Source organism: Scyliorhinus torazame, chromosome 6, assembly GCF_047496885.1.
Source record: "Scyliorhinus torazame isolate Kashiwa2021f chromosome 6, sScyTor2.1, whole genome shotgun sequence".
NCBI classification, from domain to species: Eukaryota; Metazoa; Chordata; class Chondrichthyes; order Carcharhiniformes; family Scyliorhinidae; genus Scyliorhinus; species Scyliorhinus torazame.
In genome coordinates, this window is record NC_092712.1 from 16,642,575 (window position 1) to 16,658,548 (window position 15,974).

Sequence of the window (15,974 nt, forward strand, 5' to 3'; positions counted from 1 at the left end):
TCTGGGGGCGCTGGCAACGGAGCCGCGGCCGCTCCCTCCAATGAGGTATACCACGAGCCCGGTGGTGGTGGCTACCCTCAAAATCTGGGGGCAATGGAGGCGGCACAGGGGGGAAGTGGGGGCCTCGGTGTGGACCCCGATATGGGGGAACCACCGGTTTGTCCCAGGGAAAATAGATGGAGGGTTTTTGGGGTGGCACAGGGCAGGGATAAGAAGGTTGGGGGACCTGTTTGTGGATGGGAAGTTCGCGAGCCTGGGTGAGCTGGAGGAGAAGTACGGGCTCCCCCCGGGGAACACCTTTAGGTATCTACAGGTAAGGGCGTTTGCCAGGCGGCAAGTGGTGGAAATCCCACGGCTACTGCCACACACAGTACAGGACAGGGTGCTCTCGGGGGTGTGGGTTGGAGAGGGGAAGATCTCCGAAACTTACCAGGTGATGCAGGAGGAGGAGGAGGCCTCGGTGGAGGAGCTGAAAGGTAAGTGGGAGGAGGAGTTGGGGGAGGAGATCGAGGAGGGGACGTGGGCAGATGCCCTTGGGAGGGTGAACTCTTCCTCTTCGTGCGCGAGGCTCAGCCTCATACAGTTTAAGGTGCTGCACAGGGCACACATGACCGGGACGAGGATGAGCCGGTTTTTTGGGGGTGAGGACAGGTGTGTTCGGTGCTCAGGGAGCCCAGCAAATCACACCCATATGTTCTGGGCATGCCCAGCGCTGGAGGAATTTTGGAAGGGCATAGCGAGGACGGTGTCGAGGGTGGTAGGATCCAGGGTCAAACCGGGTTGGGGGCTCGCAATATGTGGGGTTGCAGGGGAGCCGGAAGTGCAGGAGGCGAAAGAGGCCGGTATTCTGGCCTTTGCGTCCCTGGTAGCCCGGCGAAGGATTCTTCTTCAGTGGAAGGATGCGCGGCCCCCAAGCGTGGAATCCTGGATCAACGATATGGTGGGGTTTATTAAATTGGAGAGGGTGAAATTTACCTTAAGGGGATCGGTGCAAGGGTTCTTCAGGCGGTGGCAACCGTTCTTGGACGTCCTGGCAGAACGATAGACATTGGTCAGCAGCAGCAGCAACCCAGGGAGGGGGGGGGTCTATTTTATTTTTGTTTGTCTATACTGGGAGATCTGAGGGGGTGTATATATTTGCTATGTGTTAATTCGGGGTGTTAATTTATTATTTCTGTATAGGGGGGAGGGGGTACAGGGTTGTTTTGTTTGGTTTTGTACTTAATTCAACTGGGTTCCTTTTACATTTTGTTGTTGATATTTTGTGAAAACTTTAATAAAAATTATTTTCAACAACAACAAAAAATCTCTGAACGTCCTGCCCCTCACCCTAAAATTATGCCCCCCCCCTTGTTATTCGCCCTTCAACTAAGGGGAACAGCTGCTTCCCATCCACCCTGTCCATGCCCCTCATAACCTTAGACACCTCAATCAGGTCGCCCCTCAGCCTTCTCTGTTCCAAGGAAAACAATTCGAGCTTATCCAGCCTCTCTTCGTAGCTCGAATGTTAGGGTCAACAAGGTCCTGCTCTTATAGACCCATTTGATATCTCTAATTCTTTGTAGATTTTGTGCGTTTGAACCAGTGTTTACCGTTCATGTGGCAGGGGCTGGTTTAGCACAGGTAAAATCACTGACTTTGAAAGCAAACCATGGCAGGCCAGCAGCACGGTTCAATTCCCATACCAGCCTCCCCAAACGGGTGCCGGAATGTGGCGACTAGGGGCTTTTCACAAGTGACTTCATTTGAAGCCTACTTGTGACAATAAGCAATTTTCATTTTCATTCAGCCGCCAGCTTAGTGACAAACTCAATTGTCCCGCGATTATTTATCTGGGGGAGAACGGGCTTGTTGTCAGTTTTGGCGCCCACCCACTTACCGGGTGATGGGGGTGAACTCGGGGGATCGGCAGGAAGGTGATGAGGTGGGTGCCACCGCCCTGCTGACCCTTCACAGACCCCTAGGGGTCCACGGACCCCAATTTGTGAACCCCTGGCCTGGATGGTGCTCAAACCCAGGAGCAGGCCTGAACCCACAACCTACTTATTGCAAGTCATAGTCCGTGTGACAGTCACACAGGCATTACTTCAACTAGCATTTGCTTCAAGGCTGGACGAGCAGCACAAAGAGTGGCGAATAACCATTCTCTTCCTCAACACAAGTTGGTACATTGACCCTGAAACGTATCAGAGTGGCCAAAACAAACAGAGATGGCTATCTTTGCAGTCCCTGTGTTTTGGCCAAAAAAACATCTTAAACTTCTACTGAAAGACACATTTCCTCTTGCATCACTGTAACTTTGAGCTGTGGATTGTTTTTTAATTTATTCTTTCACAGGATGTGGGCTCTACTGGCAAGGCCAGCATTTGTTTTTTTTTTAAATAAACATTTTATTGAGGTATTTCTTTGGCATTGTAACAGCAGCAAAATCAACAATGTACAAAACAAGGAAAATATTAACATAGTGCAAATACCATCTCCCACTCCCACAGGTCCTACCACTGTTTACCCCCCCTAATCTATGCTAACCTAACCCCCTTCCCCCCCCCTCCCCCCCTTCTGCTGACGATTAATTCTCTTCGAGGAAGTCGACAAATGGTTGCCACCTCCGGGCGAACCCTAACAGAGACCCTCTCAAGGCGAACTTAATCTTCTCCAGGCAGAGGAAGCCAGCCATGTCCGATAGCCAGGTCTCCGACTTCGGGGGCTTTGAGTCCCTCCATGCTAGTAATATGCGCCTCTGGGCTACCAGGGAGGCAAAGGCCAGAACATCCGCCTCTTTCTCCTCCTGGATTCCCGGATCCTGCGACACTCCAAAAACCGCCACCTCTGGACCCATTGCCACCCTCGTATTTAATACCGTAGACATGGCATCGGCAAACCCCTGCCCAAATCCCCTCAGTTTTGGACATGCCCAGAACATATGGACATGGTTCGCTGGCCTCCACGGACACTTCGCACACCTGTCCACCACCCCAAAGAATCTGCTCATCCGGGCCACTGTCACGTGAGCCCGGTGCACGACCTTGAATTGGATCAGGCTGAGCCTGGCGCATGTTGTGGTCGCGTTGACTCTACTCAATGCGTCCGCCCAAATGCCCTCCTCTATCTCTCCCTCTCAGCTCCTCCTCCCACTTTCGCTTCAGCTCCTCGGTCTGCGTCTCCTCCGAACCCATAAGTTCTTTATATATGTCCGAGACGCACCCCTCTCCTATCCATCCTCTATAGACCACCCTATCCTGAATCCCCCGGAGTGGGAAGGTTGGTACCTGCCTCCGCAGAAAGTCCCGCACCTGTAAATATCGGAATTCATTTCCCCCCGCCAACGCAAACTTCTCCTCCAGCGCCCTCATACTCAGGAAGCTTCCTTCTATAAACAAGTCCCCCATCCTCTCAATCCCCGCTCTCCGCCAATTCAGAACCCGCCCCCCCGCCCATCCTCCCCGGGGCAAACCGGTGATTATTACAGATTGGGGACCAGTCCGATGCTCCCTCTGCTCCCACATGTCTCCTCCACTGCCCCCAGACTCTCAGGGCCGCCACCACTCCTGGACTGGTGAAGTACCGCGCCGGCGGGAACAGCAGAGTCGCTGTTACCAACGCCCCCAAACTTGCGCCCTTACAAGAAGCCTCCTCCATGCGCACCCATGCCGGCTCCCCCCACACCAGCCACCTCCTCACCATGGCTATGTTAGCCGCCCAGTAGTAATTGCTGAAATTCGGCAGCGCCAGCCCTCCATCTCCCCAGACTCCGCTCGAGCATTTACCCTCTTCACTCGTGGGGACTTGCCCCCCCCACAAAGCCCACAATAATCTTATTGATCCGCTTAAAAAATGACCGCGGGATGAAGATGGGGAGGCATTGGAAAACGAATAGGAATCTCGGGAGGACCGTCATTTTTACCGATTGAACTCTGCCCGCCAGAGACAACAGGAGCGCATCCCATCTCCGGAAATCCTCCTTCATCTGATCCACCAACCGGGCCAAGTTCAATTTATGTACCTGTCCCAATCCCGCGCCACTTGATACCCAGGTACCTGAAACTGTCCCCTACCACTCTGAACGGCAGTTGCCCCAGTCGCCTCTCCTCACCTGGACCACAAACATCTCGCTCTTCCCCATATTGAGCTTATACCCCGAAAACCGGCCGAATTCCCCTAAAATTCCCATAATTTCTTCCATCCCCTCCATTGGGTCTGAGACATAAAACAGTAGGTCATCCGCACACAGCGAGACCCTGTGCTCCACCCCCCCGGAACCAGCCCCTTGAGGCCCTCAGAGCAATTGCCAACAGCTCTATCGGCAGCGCCAACAGCAGTGGGGAGAGGGGGCATCCCTGTCTCGTCCCCCGGTACAGTCTGAAATAGTCCGAAGTCGCCCTGTTTGTCCACACACTTGCAACCGGAGCCCGGTACAGCAACCTAACCCAGTCAATAAAGCCCCTCTCAAACCCGAACCGCTCCAACACCTCCCACAAATAATCCCACTCAACCCGGTCAAAGGCTTTCTCCGCATCCATTGCGACCACTACCTCCACCTCTCTACCTTCCGGGGGCATCATGATCACATTTAGCAGCCTTCTTACATTGGCCACCAACTGCCTGCCCTAACGAACCCCGTCTGATCCTCCACTATAACGCCCGGTACACAGTCCTCGATCCTGGAGGACAGGATTTTGGCCAGAAGTTTGGCATCTATGTTCAGCAAGGAAATCGGCCTGTAAGACCCACATAGCTCCGGGTCCTCGTCCCGTTTCAGGATGAGCGAGATCATGGCCTGTGACATCGTCTGTAACAAGACATCGCCTTGTTAAAGACCTTCATCAGTACCGGCCCCAATATTCCAGCGAACTTTTTATAGAACACGGCTGGGTACCCGCCCGGTCCCGGGGCCTTACCCGACTGCATGGCCTTCAGACTCTCCACTATCTCCTTCAGCCCGATCGGGGACCCCAGCCCTTCCACGAGCTCCCCATCCACCTTTGGGAAAGTCAGCCCATCCAAGAAGTGCCTCGGTCCCTCCGGCTCCCCAGGGGGTTCCGACCTATACAACCTGCTATAAAAGTCCCGAAAGGCCTTGCTCACACCCGCCGAGCCCCCAACTAAGTTCCCATCCCCGTCAATAACTTTCCCTATTTCTCTAGCTGCCTACCTCTTTCTGAGCTGCTGTGCAAGCATCCTGCTGGCCTTCTCACAAATCGCCCCCTTCACCTGTCTGAGCTGTTCCACTGCCCTCCCGGTGGTTAACAAACCAAATTCCGCCTGTAGCCTCCGGCGTTCCCTTAGAAGCCCTGCCTCTGGGGCCTCCGCATACCTCCTATCAACTCGTAAAATCTCCTTTACCAGTCGCTCTGTCTCTGCCCTGTCCGGCCTGACCCTATGAGCCCGGATCGAGATCAGCTCTCCTCTCACCACTGCCTTCAGCGCTTCCCAGACCACCGCTGCTGAGACCTCCCCCGTATCATTTACCAGTAGGTAATTCAGCATGCACTTCCTCAACCTCTCGCACACTGCTTTGTCCAATAGCCCTACATCCAACCTCTATTGCGGACGCTGCTTGCTAAAGGCCAGCATTTGCTGTGCATCCCTAATTACCCTTGAACTGAGTAGCTTGCTAGACCATGTCAGAGAGCAGTTGATAGTCCATCACATTGCTGTGAATCTACAGTCTCATGCGAGCAAGGGGCAGGAATAGGCCATTCATAGAATTTACATAGAACATAGAATTTACAGTGCAGAAGGAGGCCATTCGGCGCATCAAGTCTGCACCAGGCCTTGGAAATGGCCCACACCTCCACCCTATCCACGTAACTCCACCTAACCTCTTTGGACACTAAGGGCAATTTATCATGGCCAATCCACCTAACCTGCACATCTTTGGAGGAAACTGGAACACCCGGAGGAAACCCACGCAGACACGGGGAGAACGTGCAGACTCCGCACAGACAGTGACCCAAGCCAGGAATCAAACCTGGAACTGTGAAGCAACAGTGCTAACCACTGCTGCTGTGCCGCGCCCCCCCCCCCTCCCCCCAAGCCTGCTCTGACGTGTAATATTATGGCTGATCTGATAGTAACTTCAAAAGCTGCATTCTGCCGACCCCTGATAACCTATCAGCCGCAGACTGGCAGGTTTCCTCCCTGACAACAATCAATAATAGTTTAATGGTCACTTCATGAGACTAGGGGCTGATTTTTAGGTGCCCTCGCCGGGTGCGTTTTCAGCAGGGGAGTGGCACCCACCTCATTTATTCCTTCCAAACTCCCGAGCTCAGCCCCATAACACGAAAAGTGGGTGGGCGCAAAGACTGGCAACCAGCTCGTTAAACCCCCCAAAAATTAATCACGGGTCAATTGAGTTTGGCACCAAGCCAATTGGCCCCGATAATACGTTACGCAGTCGGATGGGAGTGGGAGGCAATGTCTGTCAAAAGGTTTTTTTTTTAAAAAAAGGGCAGGAAGAAGGGTTACTATGTTCAGTGGTGCAAATGATCACCATTTGCCCCAGCAGGATTGGAACCAGTGACCTGGGTGTCATTACTAATCCAATGACAATAACACTACACTAACTGGCAAGTCATGCTGCAGAACCTTGGTAAGTCCGCACTTGGAATATTGCGCACAATTCTGGTCGCCACACTTTGGAGAGGGTGCAGAGGAGGTTTACCAGGATGTTGCCTGATCTGGAGGGTGCTACCTATGTGGAGAGGCTGAATAGGCTCAGACTGTTTTCATTAGAACAACGGAGGTTGAGGAGCGATCTGATAGAGGTCGACAAGATTATGAAGGGCATGGATAGAATGAATGGGCAGGCACTCTTTCCCAGGATAGAGGGGTCAATCACCAGGGGGCATGGGTTTAAGGTCCCTGGGGCAAAGTTTAGAGGAGATGTGCCAGGTGTGTTTTTTTGCGCAGAGGGTGGGGAGTGCCTGGAAAGCGTTGCCAGGGGAGGTTGTGGGAGCAGATACATTAACAGCGCTCAAAAGGCATCTTGACAAATACATGGATAGAAGGGGTATAGAGGGATACGGCACAAAGTGTGGCCATCTAAAATGGTCGCCCGCAAAGGATAATGGGAATTGTGGTCAAGTCGGGACACAGACAGGACGACATAGACAGTACACAGCCTCTGTGTATTGTGCCAAGGAAAACCAGACCGAACTGAAACTTGCACCTGGTTTAAAGGTCAATCGCCAATTTCCCCAAGACAATAGACTCAAATTAAGGAATAGCAACAGTAGCAGACTCACTGGCGCCACCTCCCCTTATTTGGAAAGGCCTATGCACTGAGAACAATGGTAACTAGGCCCCGCCCCACCACCGAGGTACCCGCCCCTAATTGGCCGGTATCGATTAGAGCGATCGAGACCCTATTGAACCATTGGATCCTGAATACCACCCAAAAGGGCGCGAAAGAGAAGGATAAGAGTCCCTGCGCACTAGGGATCGGTCCCTTTTGGGACCGGCCTGTGCCCACACCAATCGCAGCATAACGACCAGCCAAGTTCAAGACCCGCGATCGCAACCTGAGAGAGACAAGCCGCAGCCGAGACGCACCTGACGACTTCCAGCCGACACTCGTGGGGACTCAGATAAAGGCCTTATCCACCCGCACAGAGACGGTCACCCAGAAGTTAAGTAAAGGTCATCTTAGTTGATAGGTGTAGTTTAATGCGTAGCCGCGTGTATCGTTGCACATTGATGTAAGTCTCGTGTTTAATAACAAACTGTCTTTTGAACGAACATACTGGTTGTGAGATCATTTGGTCAATACAGGAAACATACTCCCTGCTTGTGGTTTATAAATAAAGGTAGCACCAGAAGTGCCGAGGGTTTTGGCCAAGGTTGGTATCATGACCAGTACAGGCTTGGAGGGCCGAAGGGCCTGTTCCTGTATTGTTCTTTGTGTATTACTGCCTCCCCTCCCATTTTAAAGTTTCAAATTTACTGCCACGGCCATGGGATCTCCCAGCACAAACTGAGACTTGCGACACTCAATCTTCCTGCACCGCTCTCGCCTGCGATGAAGACCAATGTAGCATCACACTTGTCCAAATGTCTCCCATTCTCTACTTTTCTCCTCGCTCGGTGACGTATCTTGTGAATCGACCACACATGGGCTCCTCCACGCGCTCTTTTCTCTCAAACCAACCCTTGATTAATCAACAGCTCCTCCTCTCCCACACGGCCTGATCTGGACAATCGTTCGTTCAGCCCGGCCAGGAACACCTCGGCTCTTCCCAATCCCAGGTGTTTGAGTCCCTCCTCGGTTACCGTTACCACATGCTGGCATTTGTTGGGACCGTTCATGGATTTCTCTCTCACCACAGCCTCCATCAAACTTGCAAAGTTTCATCCTCTCTCACCTTCCTTTCAAATTGGAAGCATTTTGCATCTGAGCTTGCCAAAGGTTCTACACTTTGCTTCTCTCTTCCTCTCCAATTTATGAAACAATACCTGCTCTGCAGTGTACAAACATATACATTAGTTTCTTTTGTGGCACATACATGTTCCTAAAACCAACCACGCCTGCCGATAAGTACACCGTATTTGCCAGGTTATAAATCAACACAATTGTTTTGCATTTGATTTCCAAATCTTGTTTTCATTCCCTCTGTGCACCCAAACAGATAGACACTGTGTTTAGGATGATTTACCGACAGGGCCACGGATAGACACGTATTTAAGGTGATTTGCTGACAGGAACATGGATAGACACCGTGTTTCACGCGTTTACCTCAGCCAGTTGATCCGGAAAATTTCTAAACACAGAGGGAGAATTCAGAATGTCCAATTCACCTAACCCGCACATCTTTTGGGACGTGTGGAGGAAACCGGAGCACCCGGAGGAAACCCACGCAGACACGGGGAGAATGTGCAGACTCCGCACAGACAGTGACCCAAGCCGGGAATCGCACCCGGGATCCTTGCATGTGAAGCAACAGTTCTAACCACTGTGCGGCCCTGCCACCCGGTTTTCCCGATGTTTGACAGGCTTTTTCCGGTGTTTATGCGGTTTTCCCAGTGTTCGGGTGGTTTTCCCGGTGTTCGGGGCGGGTTTTCCGTTGTTTCGGGCAGGTTTCCCGGTGGGTGGTTTTCCCGGTGCATTACATAGAACATAGAATGATACAGCGCAGTACAGGCCCTTCGGCCCACGATGTTGCACCGACATGGGAAGTCAAAAAACAAAAGCCATCTAACCTACACTATGCCATTATCATCCATATGCTTATCCAATAAACTTTTAAATGCCCTCAATGTTGTCGAGTTCACTACTATTGCAGGTAGGGCATTCCACGGCCTCACCACTCTTTGCGTAAAGAACCTACCTCTGACCTCTGTCCTATATCTATTACCCCTCAGTTTAAGGCTATGTCCCCTCGTGCTAGCCATTTCCATCCGCGGGAGAAGGCTCGCACTGTCCACCCTATCCAACCCCCTGATCATTTTGTATGCCTCTATTAAGTCTCCTCTTAACCTTCTTCTCTCCAACGAAAACAACCTCAAGTCCATCAGCCTTTCCTCATAAGATTTTCCCTCCATACCAGGCAACATCCTGGTAAATCTCCTCTGCACCCGTTCCAAAGCTTCCACGTCCTTCCTATAATGAGGTGACCAGAACTGTATGCAATACTCCAAATGCGGCCGTACCAGAGTTTTGTACAGCTGCAACATGGCCTCCCGACTCCGGAACTCAATCCCTCTACCAATAAAGGCCAGCACTCCATAGGCCTTCTTCACAACCCTATCAACCTGGGTGGCAACTTTCAGGGATCTATGTACATGGACACCGAGATCCCTCTGCTCATCCACACTTTCAAGAATTTTACCATTAGCCAAATATTCCGCATTCCTGTTATTCCTTCCAAAGTGAATCACCTCACACTTCTCTACATTAAACTCCATTTGCCACCTCTCAGCCCAGCTCTGCAGCTTATCTATGTCCCTCTGTAACCTGCAACATCCTTCCGCACTGTCGACAACACCACCGACTTTAGTGTCGTCTGCAAATTTACTCACCCATCCTTCTGCGCCCTCCACTAGGTCATTTATAAAAATGAGCAACAGCCCCAGAACAGATCCTTGTGGTAAGCCACTTGTAACTGAACTCCATTCTGAACATTTCCCATCAACCATCACCCTCTGTCTTCTTTCAGCTCGCCAATTTCTGATCCACATCTCTAAATCACCCTGAATCCCCAGCCTCCGTATTTTCTGCAATAGCCTACCGTGGGGAACCTTATCAAACGCTTTACTGAAATCCATATACACCACATCAACTGCTCTACCCTCGTCTACCTGTTCAGTCACCTTCTCAAAGAACTCGGTAAGGTTTGTGAGGCATGACCTACCCTTCACAAAACCATGCTGACTATCCCTAATCATATTATTCCTATCTAGATGATTATAAATCTTGTCTCTTATAATCCCCTCCAAGACTTTACCCACAACAGACGTGAGGCTCACCGGTCTATAGTTGTCGGGGTTGTCTCTACTCCCCTTCTTGAACAAAGGGACCACATTTGCTATCCTCCAGTCCTCTGGCACTATTCCTGTAGCCAATGATGACATAAAAATCAAAGCCAAAGGCTCAGCAATCTCTTCCCTGGCTTCCCAGAGAATCCGAGGATAAATCCCATCAGGCCCCGGGGACTTATCTATTTTCAGCCTGTCCAGAATTGCCAACACCTCTTCCCTATGTACCTCAATGCCATCTATTCTAATAGCCTGGGTCTCAGCATTCTCCTCCACAACATTATCTTTTTCCTGAGTGAATACTGACGAAAAATATTCATTAGTGTCTCGCCTATCTCTTCAGACTCCACACAACTTCCCATCCCTGTCCTTGACTGGCCCTACTCTTATCCTAGTCATTCTTTTATTCCTGACATACCTATAGAAAGCTTTTGGGTTTTCCTTGATCCTACCTGCCAAATACTTCTCATGTCCCCTCCTTGCTCGTCTTAGCTCTCTTTTTAGATCCTTCCTCGCTACCTTGTAACTATCAAGCGCCCCAACTGAAACTTCACACCTCATCCTCACATAGACCTCCTTCTTCCTCTTAACAAGAGGAACAAGAGGTTACATTAATTTTCCCGGTGTTTCATATTGTTTTCCCGGTGTTTTGGACAGGTTTTCTGGTGTTTGTGGCGGTTTTCCCCGTTTGTGACAGTTTTCCCGGTGTTTGGGCGGTTTTCCCAGAGTTTTGGACAGTTTCCTGAGGGTTTTCCCGGTGTTTATGCATTTTTCCTGGTGGTTTTCATGTGTTTTCCTGGTATTTATGCGGTTTTCCTGGTGTTTTAAGCAGTTTCCCCTTGTTTTATGTGGCTTTCCCCATGTTTTACACAATTTCCCGGTGTTTTACACCGTTTTCCCAGTGTATGCGGTTTTCCCGGTGTTTTACTCAGTTTTCCTTGTGTTTTAAGGGTTCCCGAGTGTTTTCTGCGGGTTCCTGTGTTTTCTGCGGTTTGTCCGGTGTTTTACGCAGTTTCCCAGTGTGTATGTGGTTTTCCCAGTGTTTATGCAGTTTTCCCAGTGTTTTCCTGGTGGTTATGTGGTATTCCTGGTGTTTTATGAGGGTTTCCCAGTGTTTCATGAGGGTTCCATGGTGTTTTCATGGTATTTATGCGGTTTTCCTGGTGTCGCAAGAAACTGCAGACTGTGGTGAACTCAGCCCAACGCGTTACACACATTGCCACCCCCACATTGATTCCGTCTACACCTCCCGCTGCCTCAGGAAGGCAGACAGCATTGTCTGAGACCCCTCCCACCCAGGCATTGTCTTCTTCCAGACCCTTCCATCAGGCAGAAGGTACAGAAGTCTGAAGACCCGCACATCCAGACATAGAAGCAACTTCTTCCCCACAGCTACCAGACTCAACGTCTCCCCCTCGGACTGATCTGTTCCCTGTAAGACACTATTCACGACGCCCTATGCTGCTCTTGCTCATATATTTGCTTTGTTTGGCCCCTTGTTCCGCACTGTAACCAATCACTGTTTGTCGATGTACCATTTGTCAATGTACTCTGTTGATTATTCTTTTGTCTACTATGTACGTACTGTGTACGTTCCTCGGCCGCAGAAAAATACTTTTCACTGTACTTCGATACATGTGACAATAAATGAAATAAAATTTAAGTGTTTTCCCGATGGTTTTCCCAGAGTTTGATGAGGCTCCCAGTGTATATGCGGTTTTCCCCAGTGTTTTGCGTGTTTTCCTGGTGTTTGAGGCTTTTAATCCGGTGTTTTGGGCAGTTTTCCTGGTGTTTTGAGCAGTTTTCCCAGTGTTTTACTGGGTGTTTTATTGGGTTTTCCCAGTGTTCTGGACAGATTTCCCGGTGTTTTGGACAGATTTCCCGGTGTTATGGACAGATTTCCCGGTGTTTTGGACCGGTTTCCCCAGTGTTTTGGACCGGTTTCCCCAGTGTTTTGGGCAGTTCTCCCGGTGTTTAGGGGGTTTTCCCGGTGTTTGCACGGTTTACCCGGTGTTTTGGACAGATTCCCCAGTGTTTTGGAGCGGTTTCCCCAATGTTTTGGAGCGGTTTCCCCAATGTTTTGGGGCGGTTTCCCCGGTGTTTCGGGCGGTTTTCCCGGTGTTTCGGGCGGTTTTCCCGGTGTTTCGGGCGGTTTTCCCGGTGTTTCGGGCGGTTTTCCCGGTGTTTCGGGCGGTTTTCCCGGTGTTTCGGGCGGTTTTCCCGGTGTTTCGGGCGGTTTTCCCGGTGTTTCGGGCTGTTTTCCCGGTGTTTCGGGCGGTTTTCCCGGTGTTTCGGGCGGTTTTCCCGGTGTTTCGGGCGGTTTTCCCGGTGTTTTGGAGCGGTTTCCCCGGTGTTTTGGGGCGGTTGTCCCGGTGTTTCGGGCGGTTTTCCCAGTGTTTCGGGCGGTTTTCCCGGTGTTTAGGGGATTTTCCCGGTGTTTTGGGCTGTTTCCCGGTGTTTTGGGCTGTTTTCCCGGTGTTTTGGGTTGTTTTCCCGGTGTTTAGGGAGGTTTTCCCGGTGTTTAGGGAGGTTTTCCCGGTGTTTAGGGAGGTTTTCCCGGTGTTTTGGGCGGTTTTCCAGGTGTTTCGGGCTGTTTTCCCGGTGTTTAGAGGGGTTTTCCCGGTGTTTTGGGCAGTTTTCCCGGTGTTTCTGGCAGTTTTCCCGGTGTTTAGGGAGGTTTTCCCGGTGTTTTGGGCAGTTTTCCCGGTGTTTAGGGCGGTTTTCCCGGTGTTTCTGCCAGTTTTCCCGGTGTTTAGGGAGGTTTTCCCGGTGTTTTGGGCAGTTTTCCCGGTGTTTAGGGAGGTTTTCCCGGTGTTTAGGGAGGTTTTCCCGGTGTTTAGGGCAGTTTTCCCGGTGTTTCGGGCGGTTTTCCCGGTGTTTAGGGCAGTTTTCCCGGTGTTTCGGGCGGTTTTCCCGGTGTTTCGGGCAGTTTTCCCGGTGTTTCGGGCAGTTTTCCCGGTGTTTAGGGCAGTTTTCCCGGTGTTTAGGGCAGTTTTCCCGGTGTTTAGGGCAGTTTTCCCGGTGTTTAGGGCAGTTTTCCCGGTGTTTAGGGCAGTTTTCCCGGTGTTTCGGGCAGTTTTCCCGGTGTTTCGGGCAGTTTTCCCGGTGTTTCGCGGGTTTACCTCAGCCAGTTGCTCTCAGCCGGTTGCACCTCCGGCTCCTGCCGTTTGTTCAGGTCCCGGTAACTGAGGGTCCGAGCCGCTCTGCCACCTCCCGCCCATCCGTCCCCAGCCCCGTGGCTGCGCCACCGCCGGCCAGCGGCCGCCGCTTCGTTCATCCCCGAACCTTTGGAGAGACGACTGTCCCGTACAGCCGGGAGGAGGGGCAGCCCGCGCGGGCCGGGGGGCGGGGCTGGAAGGGGCGGGGACGTCAGGGGGCGGGGCCGCACAGGGGGGGTCGGAGACAGGGAGGGTGGGGCGGGCTGGTGCGGGGGGGGGGGGGGGGGCAACCGAGCGGGCAGGGGGCGGGGCCACGCAATGGGGATGAGGAGGGGTGGAGCAGCGCTGGCCGGCGGGGAGGGGGGCCGCGCGGGGGGGGGGGGGCGGGGACAGGCGGGAGGCGGGGCCGCGCAATGGGACGGAGGAGGGGAGTCGGGGCAGCGCTAGACGGGGGACGGGCCGGCTGTGTGGGGGAGGAGCCTCGAGGCCGGAGGGTGGGGCCGGTGGGCGGGGCCGTCCGTATTGGGGCGTGGCGGTGGACGGAATGCTGTGATTCCGGGCCAGCCTTCGAGTGACGGGGGCGGGATCTCTGAAGTTTCCTTGGTTACGGGAGGCGGGATCATCGCTGTCGCTCCTCCCCGCGTTGGCACAGCTTTCCCGCCTTGCGCTCGTGACGCCTGCCCGAGGACCAGGAACCAATCAGTGGCGGAGCGTCAACCCCAGCTCCGACTCGCCGACTCCGCCTTTGGTGTGCAACGCGCATGCGTTCCGCAACCGAAGTGCCCCTTGGGAAATGTAGTTTAATTCCAGAGAGGACACGTGGATTCCTTGGTGGGAATTGGAGCAGATCAATTTCTAACTCTAAATGTAATCAGTGGACGTTCCCTCTTTAAAATTATCGACTCATATTTAAATTGGTTTCCTCTTTGAGTTTTTTTCACTGATAATTGTATTGGCCGAGCATGGTAGCACAGTGGTTAGCACTGTTGCTTCACAGTGCCAGGGTCACAGGTTCGATTCCCTACCACTGATGTGAGACTCACCAGTCTATAGCTCACTGGTTTGCCTCTACAATCTTTTTCAAAAAGTAGGACATTAGCTATACTCCAGTCCTCTGGCATCTCCCCGTGGCCAGAGAGGAATTAAAAATCTCCTGCAATCTCCTCCCTCGCCTCCCACAGCAGCCTGGGACACAACTCATCTGAACCTGGAGATCCGTCCACTTTTAAACCGACCAACACCTCCAATACGTTGTCACTCCCTATGTTAATTTGCTCAAGAACCTCACAGTCTCTCTCCCTGAGTTGCACACCCACATCCTCAATTTCCCTGCCTTTGGTTCATGAAAGGCATTTGCATTCCTGTAATAGAGACAGAAGATGCGGGAAACGCTCAGTGAGACCTGGAAGAACGTCCTTTACACTTCAAATAGTGCCACGGGATCACACCCACCTGGGAGAGAAGACTTGCATTCCTATTACAAGGACAGAAAACGCTGGAAAAGCTCAGCAGGTTGGCCAGCATCTGTGGAGAGGGAAACGGAGTTAACGTTTCCAGTCTGTAAGATGCAGGAACAGAAGTAGGCCATTTCGCCCTTCTGCTCTGCCATCCAGTCGGCTCTGCCATTCAAATGAGATCATGGCTTGTCTGATATAATCCTCACCTCCACTTTCCCGCCTTATCCCTGTAACCCCCAATTCCCTCACTGATTAAAAATCTGTTTATCTTGTTATGCGCCAGTGTTTAGAGAACCCCAAAATGTATCATGGAGTTCGCCTGACCCACATCTTTTACTAGATTGTGGTATTGGGAGCACACAGCCCACTCTACAGGTGTGGTACAGCAGAAATCGTAAAGTATTTTTTTAAGCAAAACAATGTTTATTCTATGAACTCAAGTTAACCTTTTTAAAACATACAGTGAACATCTTAGCAACCATTAATTCAGATGCAACCCCCAAAGAATACAACACTAAGTAATCCTTAAGCTTTCCTTTTAACATCCATAAGACTTTTAAAAAACTTTTAACAGAGGCACATCAGGTTTAAATTCACTACTGAGAACAGTTATCCCACTGAATTTGCCAAATGATCAAGAGATAGTCTTTGCATGGCAGAGAGAACAACAGTACACCTGCTTTGGCTGGCTTCAGCTCCAACACTGAAACAAAACCAAAAAAAACACAGACATACCCAAGCTTTTCTCAAAGTGAAACTAAAAAGCAGAGCCAGAGCTCAGCTCCACCCACACTCTGACATCACCGCAGTAACATGAGCAGACAAACATTTCTTAAAGTGACAGTCCCATGATAATCTCTGTATGAATTCTTCAGAGTTAAGC

General features: G+C 51.5%; 1 protein-coding gene across 1 annotated transcript in view; it reads right to left on the reverse strand.

The window, feature by feature from the left end:
- The window catches only part of LOC140424690 (diacylglycerol O-acyltransferase 1-like), a 198,809-nt gene extending 185,009 nt beyond the window's left edge, over window positions 1-13,800 (reverse strand). Inside the window, exon 1 of the mRNA XM_072507974.1 lies at window positions 13,599-13,800. Within this exon, the coding sequence (XP_072364075.1) occupies window positions 13,599-13,753 (155 nt within the window). The 5' untranslated portion in view covers window positions 13,754-13,800. The remainder of the gene's footprint in view (window positions 1-13,598) is intronic.
- Window positions 13,801-15,974: the final 2,174 nt, after the last annotated feature.